Genomic DNA, 20519 nt, shown 5'->3' with positions numbered 1-20519 from the left:
CAGTGTGGTAAGGCAAGACAGTAGCCTGCCTGGAATAGGCAGAGGCACAGCTCCTTTGTTTTCCTGTTGCTCTTTGTGGTCATCCTGAAGGATGTTCCTGCATGGCTGACTTGGTTGCCTTTTTTTTTTTTTTAATTAAGAGAGAGGGAGAGAGGTTTGAGGGTGTTGGCTTTTTTTTTTTTTTTTAATGCAGAGCAGTTGGCAAGATGTGTAGGTGATTCTGCTCTTTGCACAAGGCAATGTGGATATGCTAAACCCCTTTGCTAACTCAGTTCAATATTTGCGTTATGCAGAATGATTGAAGATTTTTTTTTATTTTATTTTTCCCTAAATGATTGTGTTGTCCCATCCATCCAAAATGCAAATTCAATTTCATGTGTTAAAGTAAAAAAAAGGAATACAAAAGGTAAGAATTACAAAAGTAAGTCTCAGCTTTTCACGTCTGGATCTGTTGCTAGGGAATTGTTATGGCACCACAATTGGAAAATAATTAACTTGAAGTGTAAATAGAGCAGAATTTCTGAGAAATGGGGAAAGAAGCTGCCTTTAAATAGCAACTCATTCATCTCTTTCTGTTATTTGTTCCTGTTACCATTAAATGTTCAATTGACAAGATGTAGAAAGGGTGGTGGGTATTGCAGGCTGCTTTTGGCTGAGGGACAAGGCTTTTTTATTGTCATATTCCATTTTTGCCTTAATTTGAATTGGTATTCCTGTGTAGTCTTGACTTCTGTCATTTGAGATGATTGGATGGGTGGATTAAGTGTGTGAATCCGATAGCTAGAGCTTTGTCACCAGTTCTGTGTGCTAGTGTAGGCAGCAGCCCTGCATTCAAATATTACACAGTACAAATGAACGTGGGTCTGGTTAAAGGCTGTGTGTGCTGTCTAATGTATTTTTTTAATATCAATTGGGAATACATTTGTGTGGATAGGTACTAAGGTAAGCCATCTAATGAATATTATATTTTTCCTCTACAAATTGTGACTTATTTTCCTAGTAGAAATCGTGTTTTATCATTTACTTGGGGATCCCAGACGAAGTAGTTGGTAGAAAAAAAATTGGGAGTGTCCCTAGCTGCTGACTGCTAGTATGCTTTCATGTCATTGTACCTAAGCTTAGAACACTTATAACAGGCTAAATTTTCTGTCTATCTCAAAAAACAACAACAAAAATTCTTCCACTTTGTCTCCAGCGGTTTGAACACTCAGCCAAACTGAGGCGAAAGATCACTACGTATGTCTCGTTTCCGCTGGAGCTGGACATGACACCATTCATGGCTTCCAGGTGTGTACCAAGTACAAAATCCCCAAAGACCTGGACAGAACTGTTTACCAGTTCCATAAATGTGCAGCATGAAACATGGAACATCCTTGAATCAAGGTTATAGAACAGTATGTATAATGGTACTTCTCCTGTAAGCTTCTCCTTGAAATGTGCATCTTTTCTAAACTAATTTTAGATACACTATTGAGTTTTGTGTGCCAGAAAGGGCTTGATATTTAAACTTTTTTTTTTTTTATTAATGTGTGTTATGTTTCTGGTTGCATGTTAAACTTGTAGATTCAGATCCATTGTGCCTTCAGATTTTAAAGATCTGTGCTTTGAGCATCACCTGAATGCACACCCACCGGGTCATCTTGTGTTAGTAGGCAGATTAGACATTAAACTAGTGTCCAACCTAGTAATTCCAAGGTTGTAAAATTCCTTCCTCTCTATTCCTGTGCACATACAAAACTGTTTTTCTGTTTGTTTTGTTTTGTACACTCAGCTTCTGTTTAAACAACGCTGCCAGAAAAGCACATAATCCAAGTTAAAATAGGTTAAAATTTCTATTTGGCATTTCTATTCGGCATTTAAACAAACAGTGAGACTTCTCCCACCTCCCAGGTTCGGGAAAGACATAACATTTATATTAAAAGTACCTTTATAGAAGGAACTTGATCAGCTCAGTTAAACAAGTATCTATCAGGTATTCCCTTCAACTATACAAGAAGGTATTTGGATTTAATTTGTATTTGAAGCAACGCAGAAAGCTCCAAAACGTGGCATCTCTTAACACAGGGGCTCTATTTGAGGCTAAAATTGTAAACGTAATTTCAAACATTTTTTTTTCTCCCTGGAGAAAAGTAGATGCTTCTGCCAGTAGAGAAAGGAGAGCCCCGCAGCTCTGTTAAATAGTGTTATATTAAGAATATATGGTTTATTCCAGTATATTCTGGAGATTTTGAGACTTTTCTGTTCCTCTGTGGTGAATCCTCCCTGGATAGAACAGGCTCTGCTGTTGAAAGGTATCAAGCATAATGGAATACAGACGGGATAATCAGGAGGCATAGCTCAGTAATCTGAATTTCATCGCCTATGAAATCAACAGCATAATCCTATTGCTGCTGTCAAAACACAAAATGAATTTACAAGTCAGAGCCAGGATGATTGACCCATCAGAGGATAAGGGATTGATGTAATTAGATATTTTTGCAGGTTTAAAATACAAATCGTTTCTTAACCTTTTTTAAAGCTTTTTGGATCTGACGTAAACAGATCTGTATTTGCAGCTCTGAAGCCTTGACCGGCAGGAGAAATGCTGCTTCCTCTGTAGCATTGCTGCAAGAACAAATAAAGCATCCTTTAGCATCCTAATCAGCAGCCCTTCTCTGCTGCTAAGCAGCATTGTGCCTTTGAATTAGGACCTGGATTCAGCTAACAGGCTGTGTCGTGTAAAACCTATTTCCTCGGTTTGGGAAGCCACTGCTTTAAGTGACTGGATTTTTGTGTGTGTATGTGTTGCAGTAAAGAGAGCAGAATGAACGGGCAATACCAGCAGCCGACGGATAGTCTAAACAATGATAATAAGTAAGTGGTACATTCCGTGACTCCTATTGTGAAAGGTAGTTGGCTTCTAGAAGGAGATATACAGGCTGCTGTATATCCTGCAGTGCGAAGTGCGTTACCGTGTTTGACAGCACAGTAAGTCTGAACTGTTGCAAAATAAAGCTTCGTTTGCTCTGATCGCATACCCTTTCATGGTTCTGTGGCAGCTAACTTGCTAATCTGAAGATGGTAACCCCAGCAATCGGTCTGTGGACAAAATTAAAAGCTATGGTTCTGGTATTAAAAGGGATGGGTGTTTCCTTCAAATAATCCAATTTCTATTGCAATGGCAAAGGAGGTTCCAGAGGACTGAAAGTAAGTCCCAGTTAGATGACCCCAGTAATCGTGGGGTCTGTTGGGCAGGCACGAATTCCAGTCAGAATAACAGAGTGGCTGACACATGACTCGCTCAAGAATTTAAAGGAGAGTAATTGAAACTAACATTCAGAGCTTTATGGAAAAAGAGATGGTCACACAAACTTCTTTTTTAATTACAGTTACAAGTTTGGTTGCTGCAGTCATATGTTAATGTTGTGTATTTAAATTCCTAAAGGCATTTCATTTGCACTAAAAGTTTCATTAAGAAACTGGAATCACAGAACAGATTGAAAAAACTAACCAGCCAGGTCTTAGCACAGTTGTCATAGAAGCAGATACCAATCAGGTGTGCAACCTGTGCTCCGATAGGGATTGACTTGTGAGATGTCTAGTGTTTAATAACTGTTAGCAAAGAGCTAAAAGAAAACAAAATCGATCACTGCTGAGGTTTGCACACAACATAGTCTGAAGTAGTTGTTAATGCAGAAAACAGATGAGGTAATTAGGTAAGAGCAGAGATGTCTGAGTTGCCCGGTGTGGTGGATGCAAGTAAACAGTTGGGGCAGTCCTAGAATCCTGCATCTAGGACTGAAGTGTTGTCCAGCCTAATAAGATTTCCATCTGGGAAGAGGGTGACTCTTACACGTGTGGCTCTGTAGACAGTCAGCTGAATTAAGAGCCTTGTTGTGGCACCACTGTGTCAAAAGAGCTCTGTGGTTTTTAAAGATAAGTAGGACAACATCAAGCGAGATTAGAGAGATTATTTTGCCATGGTGTAGCTGTGTTTGCATCCAGGTTGGAGGGATAGCATTTTAAAAAGAGGCAAAGATTGGAGAACATTACAAAAAGAGCCACAAATATAACTGGGAACAAAATCTTACCTTTGAACAAAAAAATGAAGGACTTCAGTCTTTCCCGTTAAAGAAAAAAAAGTTGAAGCTAACTTAGTATATCAGTACCTTTCTTTCGAGCAGAGATGTCTGGTAGTTTTCAGGTTAGCAAATGCACAGCAACATCTGAAAGCTGGAAGTTGAGGCTGAAAATACTCTGCATTTCAAAATAAGTACAGACTTTCCAGATTAAGGACAATTACTCAGTACAGCAGTTTATCGCTGGAAATAATTAAAATTAGCTATACTTAAGATTACTTCCTTCCCTAGCCCCCAAAATACTTTTTTTCTCGTTTACTAGAGTAGCTAGTTCACTAGAGGGAAATAGGGAGAAATAGGAGGTCAGACTAGATAATCAGCGGTCCTCTACAGGAATGCATCAAGATCAATCTATTTTAGAAGAAAAATCTTCAGTAGCTAGTATTGGTGAAGCTGATGGCTGTCATCAGACTGGAATGTTACAGTAATGGCAAGACAGGAAAAGAAAAATGTGGTTCTTTTTCCCGGGGTAAGGGTGCCCCATTTCCAGTCAGCGTTAAGAGCTGGTGTTTTATTGATGGATCTGATCCTTTACCATTTCTGTATGTGCTTATGAACACAAGCTTTTGCCTCTTTAAAATGTCATTTATTTTTCCCCTTTTGATCCACGTATTGATTAACTCTCTTCTGTACCAGGTATTCCTTGTTTGCAGTAGTTAATCACCAGGGAACCTTGGAGAGCGGGCACTATACCAGCTTCATCCGGCAGCACAAGGACCAGTGGTTCAAGTGTGATGATGCCATTATCACCAAGGCTAGCATTAAGGATGTACTAGACAGTGAAGGGTAAGTTACGAACTGAAAAGGGAGAAAGAAGGAAAATTGTCCTTTGGGTTTTTCTTATTTACAGGTGAAAGACCCTATAACCTCTGAGAAGACTTAATTACTCTCTTTGAATATGTAATGATTCTCTGTGTATCTCTTTGAATATGTAATGATTCTCTGTGTATGTATCGGTGCTTCAGAATGTTGCTTTATAGTAGTGAATTGGTTTCAGGAAGAAACAGGGAAGGACAAGGGAGCATCAGCTCACACAGCAGCGTTTGTAACTGGTGCTCACATTCAAACTCTGTCTGCTAATGCAGGGGAATCTAAAAACCAAAGTGATACGGTCACCCAGTGTAGGAGCATACTATTCGAATATTCATCTCCTGGACACGCTCTGATCTTTGTATAACCTTTGGGTTATTGTGAGTGTAAAAGATTTGAGGAAAAGCCATTAAGAAAATAGTATGAGGCAGAGTTGCAAGACTATATGGAAGGCAGGCATAGAACATGAGCTGTTTCTTAGTTCATGTCTTTAAATTGCTTTCAGGTTGACATCATGATTTCAGATGCTTGCGTTAGACAAGCAGTGGGAGCGCAGAGCAGTAGTTTGCAAGGGAAGCATCTTGGTGTTCCTCATTTGAGGGAAGCACTGGGGGTTGGTATATATTTCTAGAATAAGGTAACTTAGAAACTGAAGTCTTCATTTTGGCATTTTCAACTGTGGGCATGGTACTGGAAAGATAAGCCTGCTTTGTTTTTGTTTTAATTATTCATGACATTTCCATTGATTTCTGCAGGCACAGATGTTCAGCTTGCAATTTTTAAAACAGATTTTGCCATCTTTTCCTTTTTTGAACTTCAACTGGGAAGTGCAAAATTTCTCCTATGATACCTGAATTTTCGTGTTAAATGATTTGACTAAAGTAACTCATGCTTTGAGGTCAGCAGAAGAAATAAACTTTTCTTCAGTAACAACTAGCTAGCTTTGGACCTGGGATGGGGTATGTCTGTAGAAGAAACTGCCATATGCAAGGAGGGGAGGATATGCAACACAACTGCTGCACATCCGTCTCAGTAAAGACTGGTTTGATCTCGGATTCATTTTCCCTGGTTCAGATTAAGTCTGGCACTGAGTAGATCTGCACTGTGCGAGGGAAGCTCTGTAGGACTGGAAATGGAACGATAATAATTGGAAAGTCTAAAAATTATGCTGAAGCTTTTTAACGGAGTCATGCAATGACCCTGTCAGTGTGTGGTGTGTAAAGGGTACGTAGAGATCACTCTGCTTCCATCTACACGTAACTGCTTGAGGGCTGGGCTCTGTTATGTAGCAGTACACACACAGTAATTAAGGATAGGGAGAATTTCATCTTGTTAAAACACCAGATTTGAGTACAGATTGAGACATTAGACATATGAGTTGTATTTGATTGGGACACATGAGTTTTCACCCATGTGCCTGGTTCTTCATTTTGTTTCTGTCAGAGTAAATGGCAGACAGTTTGCAGTAATCCTAAATGTCTGATGCTGTGGTTATACGAGTCTAAAGCAACAGTTGTATCTTAAAGCCACCACGGTTGTGTTTTGTGTCATGGTAGTGTTAAAGGGATGCTGCCTGTCTGGACATCAACACAGTCCAATCTTGCAGAGCTTCCAGGTTCTAAGTCGATTGTACAACAAGAGGGGTTCGACTGCTTGATGGACAAATGTTCCGTTTCCTGAGTTACTGGTAAAATTATTTCAGCTGGCTTCCCTCCTTCTCTTCCATGGTTACTGTAGGGAGCTGGCATGTCCCTGGAATTGCTTCAAATTGAAAAGAAAAACAAATTAATAGTCCTCATTTTTCACAGTTGCATCAATGGAAACACTAATCTGCTATGATGCACAGCAGAAAGCTGAAACTGTACCTTGCTTTCTTGCAGGTATTTGCTGTTCTATCACAAACAGTTCCTGGAGTATGAATAGCCTTATCCAGCAGCTTGTCAGATATAAACAAGGAAGAAAATAAGCAAGCCTTCTGAATCGACACACAAACCTACCTGAAATGAAAAGACCCATTAAAAAACAACTAGCACTGAGCTGTAACAGGACCTACTTGACACTGGCTCAAAGCCTGGCGGAGTAAGAAACGAACAATGTCCAACGTGTATGCAGTCCCGCAAGGACAGAAAGGGGGAAAAAGGAGGCTACAGTCAGTCACTTAACAGAGGAAATATAAAATGAAAGGAATGCTCTGGGTGGGGGAAATGGGAGCAGAGGAGTCCAGGCACTGGTACATCTCCTATGTTCCTCCAAAATGTGTGTGGGAAGGCAAGGGGGTGTACCCTCATCTCCATAAAGCATCTTCTCCATTGGTGCTTCAGCTCCAACGACCAATCATATAACAGTTAAAATTAAAAATCCAAGCCCATTTTTTATGCATATGGGTCTGAAAGCAGTAAAGTGGAGGAGGATGGGATGACACAACTAAAGGACTTTGCAAGTATCTTTTTATTTGTGAATTTTAGTTATTAAATAAATACAGTATGAAACTATTAGGCTCTTTTTTTTTCCAACAAATAAAAGAAATCCTGGATTGTGGAACTGAAGCTACAGTACAGACAGGTTTTCAAGCATGCCTGCTTGCACAGGTAATGTTCAATGCCATCGGACTGCTCGTCAAAAGCATCAGCACAGATTCTTTTCTGTTTTGAGCCCTTTTTTTTTGTTTTCTATAAATAGCTATTTTCTTAATTTTTTTCCTTTATTCCCTTTTTTCACGAGAATGAGATTCATTAATGCAACCATCAGTAAAAATGAATGAATTGGCGTGTTTATACTGTAAGAGTGGTCTTGGTTCTTTCTTTAAATCTTGTGAATAAGTTCAAATTTCTCAGAATTGCTTGTTTTGTTGTTGCTGGTTTGGGTTGTTGTTGTTTTTTGTTGTTGTTTTTTTTTCCCCCTGTTGCCTTCCAAAGGCATATATAGCTGATACTTGAAAGAACCTCAGTACTGAAAAATATACCATCTGTTAGAAACGGTTGCTGCTGGGGGCAGCATTGAGCGATAGATCTGCTGCTATTGAGCACTTCTGCAGTGCACTAGGTTTTTAAGTAAACAACACATTTTCCTGGTATGTGCTAGGCTGGTATTGGTTCCTTGTATCCTCCCACATGTATTAACTCCTCACATACTCTTCTCCTCTTTGCAGCCTCCGTATCCGTGTCCTTAGCCTACAGCAGCTGGTGTATCAGCTTGCTTTTGCTTTGTCACAAATGCAGTTTTGTTCCCTTTTCTCTCCCTTCATCGCGGTCTTTTAAAGCAGCTCGTTGGCCTGCCTGGGTATCAGCAGTACCGGCTCGTGTGCTCCGTCTTGCTCCCAGGAGGCTGGGCTGTGGATTGAATTGCAGCCCATGAGAGAAACCATTCAGAACACAGAGCTCAAAAGAGCAAAAAATAACTTTGCTCTCCCTTAAGGAGCCTGGAGAGAGCCAAGTGTTAAGAGTTAGGCACCATATAAACTGGCGTAAGGGCCACACCAAAAAGGTCATTAAGCTCTGGATGTGTATCCAAACAGCTGATCCTTGACTTAAACAGTGCTTAAAAACATGGATGGGTCCTGTCTTTTAAATCAGTATTCCAGAAATGGGTATGGGCCATCTCTAACCTGTCTGAGAGAGGGGTGGAAAGCAGTCTGTGTAACAACAGAAATAGGAGGAAAAATCAGTGAAGCCTGGGTTTGTTTGTTTTTTAAATGAGCGTCTTACAAGAGATGCTACACAAAAGGGTGGTGGAATCGCATTTGATTTGTACGCAAGCTGGAGAGTACAAGGTGGTTTTGTGCATCAGGAGATCTCTGTGACAGTTTGCAACTAGGAGGGAAGAAGAACCGACTAATTGAAGCTCCTTGAATACCAAATCAGACACAGAAAACATACCGCACAGTGTGCGAGTTACCTAGGCAGCGCGGTTTCTGCAGAAGCGATAGCGTACTCTGGTTTCATAACCTGTCTTTCTCTATCGTCATGCTTGAAATAATTTTCAGTTGTAATTGGGTACTGCAGAATTTAACCTGAGTGTTCTTGTCGCAAGTGAAACACTGCTGGAGAAATGCGGATGAATGGCACACCCGCAGGAAAGGGGGGGCCCTCCTCTCCCTCCCGGAATTGGGCACAGCATCGTGCAGATGCTTGACGACGCTTTCTGCTACCTTTTAATAATGCAGCAAGCTTGCAGAGGAAGACGAGAATCAGCCTTTCATTATTCCCGTGGCTGCTGCAGCCCGCGTCGCCGCCTCGCCCCGATGCTGGAGGAGCAGTGCCACCGCGCGGCAGCTGGGCTGGCGATGCGGGGCCGCCGTTGTGATGCTGAGCTCGGAGCCCTCGGCTGCTGGTCTCCAGCTGGAGCCTGAACAAGTGAATTCTGTTTTCCACTAGCACGCGCTTGGCCACCGGAGCTAATGCGGTCTGTTTTGTTAATGCTTCAGAAATGAACTGTTTAGGGACAAGGCCAGCCACATAAATCAGCCTTATTTATTTTCTCCCCCCCCCCGACCCCTCTCAAGCTGGTGAAGAGGGCTGTGCTCCATGCAACTGCACCAGCGTGGCTGGTTTTCGGTGGGAGATGGGAGAGCAAGGTAGATTTCAGTGCTCTGGTTTGGGCTTCTAAAGCAGAATTCCTGGTGTATTAAAAGCTCTTCTTTCCCCCTGAATTGTACCATGCAGGTTTCTATTTCCAGCAACAGTAAATCAGCACAGGTTGATAGAGAAGCAGAGAACACTTTCCCTCTTCCTATAAAAATGGAAGGACAGCTGCTATCACACAATCAGCGCTACCCCTCATTACGTTTTTCCCCAAACGCAGCCTTCTCTTTCCCTTCATCTGCCGAGGAGCTCAGACACAAGATTTATTCCCTGCAGAACTGGGAGGCTGCTCTTTGCAGAACTCAGCGTCACCTTCAGGAAGACGCCGACCACAGAAGTCCTCGCTGAGCAGTGAGACGCTAACGAAGGCCTGATGGAGTTGTGCCTCCCCGGCGCAGTGGCTGACGGCAGCAAGAGGCTGCCTGCTGCAAGGGGCAATTGCTGCATTGCTTCAGCTGCTGACCCTGCTCGTGCCGGGGAGCAGTTTGGGGCTGACTGGTTTATTTTGAAGCACGATTTTTTATTCACGTGGTTTGCTCTGTTACAGGGAAGCATTTGAAGAAATGTCTGAAAGCAAAGCCTGGTACCAGGATGCGGGTCGATACTGGAGCATACCCTCTGGTTGTACACCAGCGTTTGAACGTGGCTCTGTGTGTAACACAAAACCAGCCAGAAGGTGGCTGTCGGTGTCGTACCTTCTCATCGCAGCCCCTGGACTGGGGAGAAAGCTTTGCTTGAGGCTGGTGCCTAATGAAAACCTGAGCAAAAGCAGGAAAGTTAGAAGCAGCTTAAGCCCCTGTCTGGATGCTCTGGCTTGGAAGTCAGTGCCCTTAATCACCAAAAGTATTTGTCCCGGGTGGTGACTGCCTATGTCCCATGCTTCCTTCTGCTATTCAGAGGGATCTCACCAGGTGTGCTGTCAGAGCTGTTGGCCAGGGGCTGCAAACAGGATACCAAACCCACTGACTTTTGATTCCCAGAGCACGCAGCTGCTGTATCTGGGAGCCTGCGTGTTACTGCTGCTCTGACCTCCGTGACGCTCTGTGTTACCTTTTCCTCTCTCTGCTGATAACAGTATTTACGTTCCCCTAAGTAGAGGAGGCCACGCCTGACTGAACGCTCCCCTCTCGCTTATCAGGGCTTGAAGGAGGGACCTGGCGTCTGATGGGTGTTTTCCCCTGTTTCTAGGTGTAAACTGCAGGGTGCTGCTTCCCTCGTGTATTGCAGCGAGTGCTGGAGGAGACCTACATGGGCAGCCGGAGCAGGAGCTGCGGCTTGCCAGGGCCAGGCAGGGTGAGCTCTTGTGGCAGCTCGTGTAAAAGCTTTCCTAAAGCCTTGGTTTGAATAATTGATGCTTCCCGAGCCTCGAGAGATACTCTAATTGCAAAACTGGTGGCATGTTCAGGTTTATTGTTTGATTGTTTGCTTTAAATAAGGTTCTGGCTCCTCACACAGGCGGTGTGGGGGAGTTCCCATTACATGGGGGGGGGTCTGTCCCTGCGGGTGACACCTGAGCAGGGCTGAAGCTGCCTGTCCCCTCGGTGCTGGGGCCGGGCAGCGCAAGGTGACGCTGCGCCTGCTTACAGGTGTCCTCCTGGAGTCCCCGGCCTCGCTGGGAAGTGCTCGGGGTGGTGGGGACGTGGCACAGATGGAAATGCACAAGAGCTGCCCCATGGTAAGTGCAAAGCCCCTTCATCGGCTGAACCTGAGAGGGGGAGGCTCTGGGAGAGGAAACCAAGGAAAGGAAGAGGAAGCCTGGAGAGAGGGAGGAGGATGAGGGTGGGGATGCTCACATGGCCTCAGCTACCATGGCCTGTTCTAAGTGCTGCACTTTCCTATCACCAATTTGTGCATCTGTTGCCCGTTCCCTGGGTGTTCTTTCAAGTTTGAAGGCCTGGTCTGAGAAACTTGTGGCAACGATCTCCTATCAGGAGGGATTTTTCACCAAGCAAAACATTCCTACTCTCTCCTTTAATGAGCATGAGAACTTGACGTTACATGTTGAAACCCACATTTTTCCATAGTAGCTTTCAAATACCGGTCAGACAAAAACCTTTCCTCAAATCAGCCGCATCACAGCCCGTCACTTTTACCAGTTATTTCAGGTAATCCAGACCAGGAGTACATCAAAGCATCAAGTCTTTCAGAAAGTTCCCAGCTTTGGATGACTTTTTGCACCTACACCCAATTCCATCGGTGATTTTGGTGCCTCCGGAGCTCCTCTCGTGCAGCATCGTATCCTGGTGCAAGGCAAAGCCTCACCGTCCCCTGCCCTTTCCTCCCCTCAAAGCAGCGTTGAAAGCTGCATGTGGAGCTCATACACTGAATGCTCTTGCTGTAAAGGAACTTTGTTGAAGTTAGAAAACGTGCCCCTCCTGGGAGCGTGGTGGTGGCACTCAGCGGCCGTCACGACGTCTGTGAGGAATGTCCTGGGTCTGAGTCCGCGCCCCAGCCCTGGGAGGCTGGAGTAGGCCAGGCCGCAGCTTTGTCTGAAAGGCCTGAGATGCTTTAAAACACTTTGAACTGATTCTCTGGAAAACTCCCCGTAGTCCTGAGGAGAGAAGACCTCTCGGTGGGGGAGGCAGTCACACAGACCGCAGCCCGGGGGCGATGGATTGAGGTCAGGCTGCTCTGTCACACCTGGGCTCTGTGCGAGGCGTCGCTACCTGGCTAATTCTCGAGATGGCGCCTGGCACCACCGCTTTGTCCGCTTTCTGTCCATTGAGCGTGTCCCAGACGAGCACAACTCTGCTTGGAAACCACTTGTGGTGCAAGGCAGAATTTTCAAGAGGGGAAAGGCGGGGGCCTGGCGCTTGCCACAGGCATCGGTGCCCTTCGCAGGGGCAAAGCGATGCTGGTGCAGGAACTGGGCCGAGAAGCCCCCGCGGGCCTGCGGTCCCAAGGGCCAGGAAGCGCGGGGGTGTCTGCGGAGGTCAGGTCGGAGCATGGAGGCATGGCTGAACAGGGAGCAACGTCCATCACTGGAACAAGGAGAGTTTGGGTTTCCAAGAAGAGAACAGCACAGTCCGTGACCTACAGCCCCTGAGCCAAGGCTGAGCTGTATCCACCTGCCCTGGCAGGAGCTGGGGCTGGGGACGGAGGGAGAAGCAGCTGTGTTTTGGGGGCAGAGGGGACAGCCCTCCTTTCATGCAGGAGCATTCACTGCAGTCACACCATGGGCGTCTTCTCTTGCGAAGGAGAGCAAATGATCTTAAAATGGCCATCGTCAGGGCTGGGAATCGCCCCGGCGCTTCCTGTGCTGCACACCCCGGTGTGAGCGACCACGGCCCTCTCCCCCGGGTGGCAGGAGGGGCTGTGGTGCGCTTTGCTCTCTTGTACCGCGGAGCCATGTCCGGGGAAGCAGAAGCCACAGGTTTCTACTGGCTCAGGGACCCTGCTGCCGGTGGATCCATCACCAACGCTGCCCGCTTCCACCAGGCGATCTGCAAATGAACGCCGGGTGTTAGCCTGAGGTGTTTAGGAGCAGCTTTTACCCAGGAAAGGCTCTGCAGTGCTGCCCTGAGGCCTGCAGGGAGGCAGTGCTGGAACCCACCTCCCTCCACCTCCGGTAAAACCCCTGCGTCGTGCCCGCAATGCGGCCTGCAGCACACAGCCCGTCCTGTGAATGGGTGACTGCCTCGAGCAGGAAGGCTGGAGCTTTAGCACTGAAGTAATTTTAATATTTACAGCATTGCATGTAAATTGTCTTTTCATTAAGTGCTCATTTTGTAGCACATGCGAATGAAATGGTGCGGTGCTCTGCAAGGTGCAGGGGCTGCAGCAGGGCAGGCTGAAGGGCCGCACGCAGCTCCGCGGGCTGTCAGAGGGCTCTGGTCCATCATCTGAGGTCTGATAAGCACGGCTAGGCCGGGGCTATGAAGAAGCATGCAGTAAATCTCTTTGAACCTGTCAGCCTCCCTCAGAAGCGAGTGCCCAGTGCCAGTGTCCTGGGATGAAGCCAACAGTGGCTCAAATTGCAGCGCTGCTGGGGACTGAGCCTGACTGGAGCACCACCTCGTGTGCTTGTTCTGATTTTCCTCATCCAGCTCTGAAGTTTATGTATGTAAACTAATACGTGTATACATAAATAGGTAGGTAGATATATATATATATATATATATTTTCTTTTTAAGAGAAGGCAGGGGAGAAGAGGAGGGGGGAAAGTCAACACATCTTTTCTATGTTGGCTTACTCCGTGTTAACCTTTCCCTATCTTTTCTTTCTACGGCAAAGACTTGTGAAGCCCCCCTGGCTCCAAGGCCTAAACTTTGGGCTTTGATGCTGCAAAGCTTTTTGATTCAGCTGCTGGGCTGCAACGTTTCGCCTGTAACGAAGGAGCAAACTCGTGTAAGCGTGGTCCTGGCCAGGTAGCAGTCAGCCCCAGGGCAGCCCCAAGCGAATAAACCCAGAGCTGCACTTGCTGTGAAAGCCCAGGGTCTTCCCAAAGGTGGTTCCTGTGGGAAACCAAAGGAAACAGCCACTATGGTGGCTCCTTGGGGAAGAGGATCAGCTTTTTGCAGTTCTTCATGCCTTGGAGAATCACTGGCCAGCAGCACAGCTCTTGCCCTCAGCCCAGTCCTGCATGAGTGCCTGAGAAGGGCGATAGGGGGGGAATTGGGGCACAGGACCCTAGTTCTGATCTTTTCAGGCTCAGACTGGGCTGTGCAGCACCTCACTGGGTTCACTTTGCCTCCCGGCCCCTGCGTACCCACCGGCTCTGCTTTCGGGCAGAACCTGGGTGCCAGCTGCCCCAGCTCCCCAACCCCTCCCGGTCTCCCCAGTGCCCCCAGCACTCACCCTTGGAGGAGTCCTCCCTGCGGTGGCAGGTCCCGGCCCCGGCCTGGCAGGATCCCACCTCTCCCTTCCTCCGCAGGTGGGTCCAGCCCAGGAAGAGGGAGCAGATGAGGGCGCAGAGGCAGAGCCCCAGCAGCAGGTACACCACCAGCCACGGCTCCTGCTCCGTGCACGCCTTCTGCTCCAGCGCGGCCGCGGGAGGCAGCGCCGTGACCAGGGCGGCCGGCGGAGGGTGGGGGGTGGCCAGGGCACCTGCTGGGGGCCAGGCAGAGAGAAAGGAGAGCTTAGACCCCCCCCGGCACGCAGCTCACCCTAGTGACTTTTTGATAGGGGCAGGGTGCTGCTAAGGGCACTCGTGCGCTCCGCTTGGGGAGGAGCTGAAAGCAGAGCTGCAGCTCCTCTGTTTGGTTGTGTTTTTTACGACTAATAGAGGAGATGATCCCTCTCTCCCCATTTCTCCAGCACCCACATCTCAACCCCAAGCTGGGACTTGTTGATCTGAGGGGAAAGGGCCCGTCCCTTCCCTCTCCCCCTCCCCAAGGCCATGCACCAACCCCTGGGGGCAGAGAGCAGGGTTTGCTGCCTCTTCCCTGGCTTCCACCCCATAACCCGGCTCCTCTTTTAGCCCAGCCCCTGTGGGACCCTGCCCCACGGCCCCCTGTTCCCCCTGCCCTCGCACGCAGCCTTACATCCGCAGGAGGGGTCGCACTGCTTCGGGTGCTGCCCGCAGACCGTGGCACAGTTGATGCATTTTTTCAGGAGCTTGTCGTAGTAGAAGCCGGCTTTCCTGTTGCAAACCATGGACTCTGTGGGAAGGGAGGGAAAGGAACAGGGCTCGTCCTGAGCACGTCCTCGCCCTGAACATGTCCTTCTGCCCGCACGGCTCCTCCTGCGTCCCCGTCACCTCCCAGCCCGGGGCCCTCCCTGCCTGAGTTCACGTGGGGACGAGCCCACGGCCGCTTGGAACAAGTCCACAGCTCCCATGGGTGCAGGGCGAGATCTGTTTGATGCTGTTGGAAGTGTTGAAAACATCTTTGGGGCTGGCAGGTGGAGGCGTTCGGCCAGATGAATACCAGGGAAAGGTTTTTGCTGGCCGCTGCGTGGGGAAGGGGATGGGGTGCAGCCGCGCCTGCCCATGGCAGCGAGGTCCTGGTGCTGCTCTTAGAGCTCCTGGCCCCTGGGGCTCGCATGGCTTTTTGGGGCACACCAAAACCTGCCTGAGCACGGGCTCAGGACTATGGGGATGGCATCTCCCACGCTCACTCCCCTTGGAGACACGACACCTCACTGAGTGCAGGCTTCGACTGCACTGCGCCTCTGCTCTGCAGCACCCAGCCTCGGTGCCTGCCACAGCATGGGGCTCACGTTCTGCTCGAGTTTGTCATCACCCACATTAGCAGGGCCTGATGCATCCCTTCCAAGGGCAGGGTGTCACAGACGGGGACTAATTCTGTTAATGCAGCTCTGGGAAGGCTCCCTAGGACCCCGGGAAGGAGCAGTATGGGGATGTGGACAACTTGATCCCGGTCAGCACTGTCACATCCCCCAGTGCTTTGGGCTCAAAGCTGTTAAACCGAGCTGTCCCGGAGCCTGCCCCGTGGTTCCTCCCAGGGCCTTTCCCCACTCACCGCACAGGGCAGCACACCTCCTCACCGCGGACCGGCCGCATATGAGGCTGCAGGGGATGCACTGGCAGACGAGGGCGTCCCAGTACTGCTGGTCGGTGCAGTTGTTCATGGCATCACAGCCCAAGTGCGTCCCATCCATGGCTGCAGAACGGGAGGAAAGTGGCTATGGGGAAATTGGTGCTGCCGGGGACCCTGCGGCCTCCCTGGGGACCCCGTGCAGGGGGATGCCTGCTGTGCTCCAGCCCTAGGCTTGGGCTAAAAGCATGCAGCAAAATCTGCTTCAGGCTTAGCGAGCACTTCAGCACAGGACATCCTCATGGGGGTTACAATCTGGACCCCGGGGACATGCAGGGTGAGCACCCTGGTCTCTGCCTGGCCCCTTGCTGTGCCTCGAGGGCGTGGGGATGTGCGAAACTGCCTGCAGCAGTAAGGGCAGGGAACTGCTTCTGCCTTTACATCCTTTTCTGAAAGGAACAGAAATGCAACCAGAATGACTGCTAGCACCATCTTCTGAAATGATTTTTAATTCTGGAAACTTCTGAGCTCCCCTGTGGCAGAGGGGCAGTTTCTGCCATGCTGCGCGTAATTTCTGACATCTCTGTGTGGCGTTCTGGCATCATCCTGAAAGCAGGTTTTGATGTGTCACACTTCCCTAAGCAGCAGAAGGAGAGAGGCCTCTCTGGGAGAGCTTTAAGCACCGCTTCCACCAGCACCAGCTGGGACACATGGCAGTGGAAGGACTTTTGTCCCCACAAGGAGCCATTTGTCCCATCCTACGTGGCCGCGACGTGCCCCGTGCTCGCGGGCTGGGGAGAGGGAAGGGGTTTGATGAGGGGCAGGAGCGAGGCATTGCTGGGAACCCTAAGCAGCAGAAAAGTCCAGAACAAATCAAAATTTAATTATTAGCTTGCTAATAAGCATTTACTTGTTAGCAGCCATTTGCTGACCGAGAGGCTCGTGGGCGACCGCATCCCTCTGCGGAGCGGAGCTGGGAACGCAGCTGTTTCCTGTGCGGGCGGCCGGTGCCGGTGCCGAGGGGCCCGAAACAATTAAAAGCCATCGCTGCCCGGCACGGCGCCGGCCTCCGCGTGCCCGGGAGCTGCCTGTTGCCTCGGCTGGGGCCGCTGCGATGCTGCCTTTCGAAGCCAAACGTTGATTTTGGTATAGAAATGCCCCCGCGCTCTCCCTCTTGTACTTGGATACGGCTCTCTCCCTCTCGTACTTGGGAGCACACGGCAATCGGAGGCTTTGTGTGTCTGTCTGTCTGTCCTGCTGCTGCCCAGAGCAGCAATGTCCCTGTGCATCTGTCTGTCCTGCCGCTGCCCAGAGCAGCAACGTCCCTGCTGAGGGGCTGAGGATGGGCTTCCAGCCCTGGCTGTGAGCTGGATCCCACCCGGGGCAGTGTGGGTGAAGCCCTCCCATCCTCGCAAAGTAAAGGATAAATCCGCTCTGCGCAGGGATGCGGCCCTTCTAGTCCCTGCTGTTCAATTAACGCCGCTATGAAATTAAACAATTCCTTTCTATCGAGCTGGCTGAAGACAATCCCTGGGGCATTGCGAGGCTCAGGCCCGTGCTCTCCTCCGATGCACTGGCTGAGCTCCCTGCCCAGGATGCCCCACCAGAGCACCCAAACTCCTCCTGAATCCTCCACGCAAAGCATGAAGCGACCATTTCATCCCCAGCCCTCCAAGGAGCCCCTCCGCTCCCTGCCAGCTCTCTGGAAACATCCCCACAGCCCTGGCACGGGCAAGCCCCTCGCCCCCAGCCCTCTTGCAGCCCCTCCGCGGGCACAACTCACGCTTGGCTCTGGCACGGCGGCTACTCCCCCTCGGCTCCTGCCATCGCACTGCGCGCTCCGAGCCCGCGCATTGCTCGGGAGGTTTATTATTAGAGGTAGATTTGATTAATGCCTGGGCCATGCGTTTCCTGGGGCTTCCCCTTATCCCTCCGATGCAAATCGGCCGCTCGCGCAGCGCGCTGCATTGGCTCCAGGGCTGCCGGGGGAGTGGGGGCATGGGGGGGAGGCCCCCTCCCAGGGCCACCGGGCACGGGGAGTGGGTGTGCTGGTCCTGGTGGCCACGTTGCAGCAGGGAGAGCTCCCAGATGGGTGTCTGGCCTTGCAGCACCTGCCCTTGCATCGCCCACCTCCAGCGGGAGGTTTTCTTGTGCAGAGAAAGCAGCTGACCTGGGGCAGGAGAGGGTCACTTTTTTTCCCAGCTTTGCCGAGAAAAGGAGCAGCTCCGGCTGAGCGAGAGGCTGTGCAGCCACGGGGACGCCACTGTGCAAGATGCAAGTAGAGAGCAGCACTGTCGCCCTCACTTGGGGACACCCGAATCGGGGTACTCCTGTTGGGGAGTGTTTTGTTGATGCCGTGCGGCAGCGAGCACTGCCCTGCGCCCCCATCCTGCTCCATCTACAGGAGGCTCGGGCCGTGCTGCTGGCCTGCCTGTCTCCTGCTCACCGTCCTGAGACCATCTCGTGGCTCCCAAGGGCACGCTGGAACCGCTGCTGTTTTCTGGTGCACCCGTGCCTCGGGGGCAGGAGGGTTGCAGGAGGGCTGAGCTGCCCAGCGTGGGCACCGCGGGTCGCGGCCGCGCTCGGCGCCGCTCTCGCTGCTGGCAGTGGGTGCAGGAAGCCTCAGTAACACGGCCTGGGTGGTGTGGGGCAAAGGGCCACTGCCGAGCTGCTGGCAGTCCCTGGGGTTAACCTATACAGTTATTTTTAGGGCTCACCTCACCCTGAAAGTGGGATGGCTTCGGTCAGCGGAGCAGGGAAGGAGCAGAGCCACGGGGCCCCTCGCCGAGCTGGCACGGGAGGGAGCGGGCTGCTGTCACCGAGCCCCAGCAGCTGCCCCGGGCCCCCACAGCGACCCGTGGCACCTCAAAAAAAAAAAAACAAACCAGACTGGGCAGCTGCTGGTTTTGCCCCTTTTCCCCTGGTGCATTCACTTCTGGCGGTTTTTCCCCCTTATCCACGCGGCCGGGAAGGTGCGAGGGCACCGCGAGTGCGGTGGGACGGTGACTCAGCTCAGCCCCGGGGACGTTTTCTGCAGAAGCAGCCGGAGGGGGAAGGAAGAAGCAATACCTGATACTTTCTATAAACATCAGCGGGGCAGTGTCAAGGTTTTTCCGCTCAGTTAAAAAAACTCCGGCTCTGTACTTGCCACGGTGTCACAGGGAGGGACCGAGGAGGGGCCACTCGCTGCGTTTGACCGAGCACATTGCTCATGGCAGAGGCTGGCGCCGGGGAAAAGCTCTGCCGTGAGCATCCTGGGCTGGGACACGTGTCCTCGGAGAAGCTGCTGACCCAATGTGGCCCCTCTGCTGTAGGAGCTCTGGCATTTCCATCTCTGCCTCCAACCCCAAACCTCTACAGACGGGCCGTGTTCCCCTCCCCGCTCTGCATCTGCTGCAGGGACATCCGAGGCTGAACCTGCCTGCAGCAAACAAAGCCCAGAGTGGAGAAACCCAGCACCCTGCGGCTGCCCAGCCCCGCAGCAGCTGGATGTGACCCGCGGTGACACCGCAGCAGCGAGGCTGTGCCGCCGGTCGCGGCTCTGCACTTGCAGCTGATGCCAAGGACGGGCTCGTTGCTGGGCTCGGGTCTCTGCCTGGGGAGACACACGGAGGGGGATCAGGGTCTGGAAACGAGCAGGGAGGCCGAGGCATGGCTGGGAGAGGGCGACTGCAGGGTGGAAATCCCAGCGTGGGAGCTCTGGGAGGAAAACGCGCCTTTGGCCGCGTGCCGCTGGTGGCCGTCCCGCCGCAGCCTCAGCCTACAAAGCTCCGTGCCCCAGGGGGAAGCAGAGCCCAGGGCTCGTTCACCTGCAGGACGAAGGAAATCGTGATTTCGGGGTCTGCCTGTGCTGCTCGAGCGTGGCACAGCGAGGGTCTGGAGCTACGGCCCCAGCCCTGCCCGCCGGCTCTCGGGGTTTTGCAGGGGAAACCTGCCCCCGTAAATAGCAGTGGGGGACTTGCAGTTTCCACCCTCTCATGCCCTCAAGAGGGAAGTGAGAAGCACTTGGGGGCGGTTTGTCCCTCCTCGCTGAGCAGAGACCAGGCCCTGTGAGCTCAGCTCTAAAATCCTCAGGGGGTGCTGCGGCTGCGCCCCCGTATCCCGGCCGGGCACCGCGAGTGTCCCAAGCGGCATCACGCCTCCTGCCGCCTCCGAGGATGCTGCGTGGCTCTGAAGGACCTCCAAATGCAGCCTCCTGCCTGCTGCTTTCTTGCCATGGGTGCCTTAGCCCTCTCCTGGGTTAAATCCTGCCTTTGCTGTATGGTGCTGGAGGGAGAGCATCATATGGCTGCTCCCCGTGCACCCTCCCAGCGTGGCTCCGTGTCCTTCAGCACCCACCTGCAGACGGCTCCAGCAGCGCCCAGGTCCATTTTGGGGGCATGGAGCCCAGTTTTGTCCCAACAAGAAAATGATTTTATTCCTCTGGGCTCATGCCCCAGGTGCTGCTGCTGCAAGGAGAGCTGCAGGGCACGGGCACCCAGTGTGAACAGCGTCTGGCTCCCAGACTTTTTGGGGCAGCCTCGCCTTCCCGCTGGTGCTCGCAGCAGCTTTCCTGGGATATTTTCCTTCCAGCC

The 20519-nt window shown here is 50.8% G+C and overlaps 2 protein-coding genes across 4 annotated transcripts in view; one reads left to right on the top strand and one right to left on the bottom strand.

The window, feature by feature from the left end:
• Positions 1-7700, top strand: part of USP22 (ubiquitin specific peptidase 22) — a 99609-nt gene extending 91909 nt beyond the window's left edge. For all 3 annotated transcript variants that reach the window (XM_035563385.2, XM_035563386.2, XM_035563387.2), the window contains 4 exons: positions 1196-1287; positions 2791-2853; positions 4755-4904; positions 6809-7700. In XM_035563385.2, the coding sequence (XP_035419278.1) occupies positions 1196-1287; positions 2791-2853; positions 4755-4904; positions 6809-6851 (348 nt within the window). In that variant the 3' untranslated portion in view covers positions 6852-7700. The remainder of the gene's footprint in view (positions 1-1195; positions 1288-2790; positions 2854-4754; positions 4905-6808) is intronic.
• Positions 7701-12676: 4976 nt separating this feature from the next.
• Positions 12677-16069, bottom strand: TNFRSF13B (TNF receptor superfamily member 13B). Its single transcript, XM_035563397.1, has 4 exons — positions 15931-16069; positions 14992-15108; positions 14306-14554; positions 12677-12951 (listed from the first exon to the last, which is right to left on the bottom strand). Exons 1-4 carry the CDS (start codon positions 16067-16069, stop codon positions 12677-12679), a joined length of 780 nt encoding a protein of 259 aa, XP_035419290.1.
• Between the last annotated feature and the right edge of the window lie 4450 nt (positions 16070-20519).

Source organism: Cygnus atratus, chromosome 15, assembly GCF_013377495.2.
Source record: "Cygnus atratus isolate AKBS03 ecotype Queensland, Australia chromosome 15, CAtr_DNAZoo_HiC_assembly, whole genome shotgun sequence".
NCBI classification, from domain to species: Eukaryota; Metazoa; Chordata; class Aves; order Anseriformes; family Anatidae; genus Cygnus; species Cygnus atratus.
This window is presented reverse-complemented; position numbering and strand designations above follow the sequence as displayed.

What these genes read in the sequence shown, in the direction of transcription:
- TNFRSF13B (XM_035563397.1), bottom strand. Translation starts at nt 16,069, where the DNA reads ATGGATGGGACGCACTTGGGCTGTGATGCCATGAACAACTGCACCGAC. An exon ending in GTGCGACCCCTCCTGCGGAT is followed by an intron (nt 14,555 to 14,991) that starts GTAAGGCTGCGT and finishes GGCCCCCAGCAG; the next exon opens with GTGCCCTGGCCACCCCCCAC. An exon ending in CAGGGAGGACTCCTCCAAGG is followed by an intron (nt 12,952 to 14,305) that starts GTGAGTGCTGGG and finishes GTTCATTTGCAG; the next exon opens with ATCGCCTGGTGGAAGCGGGC.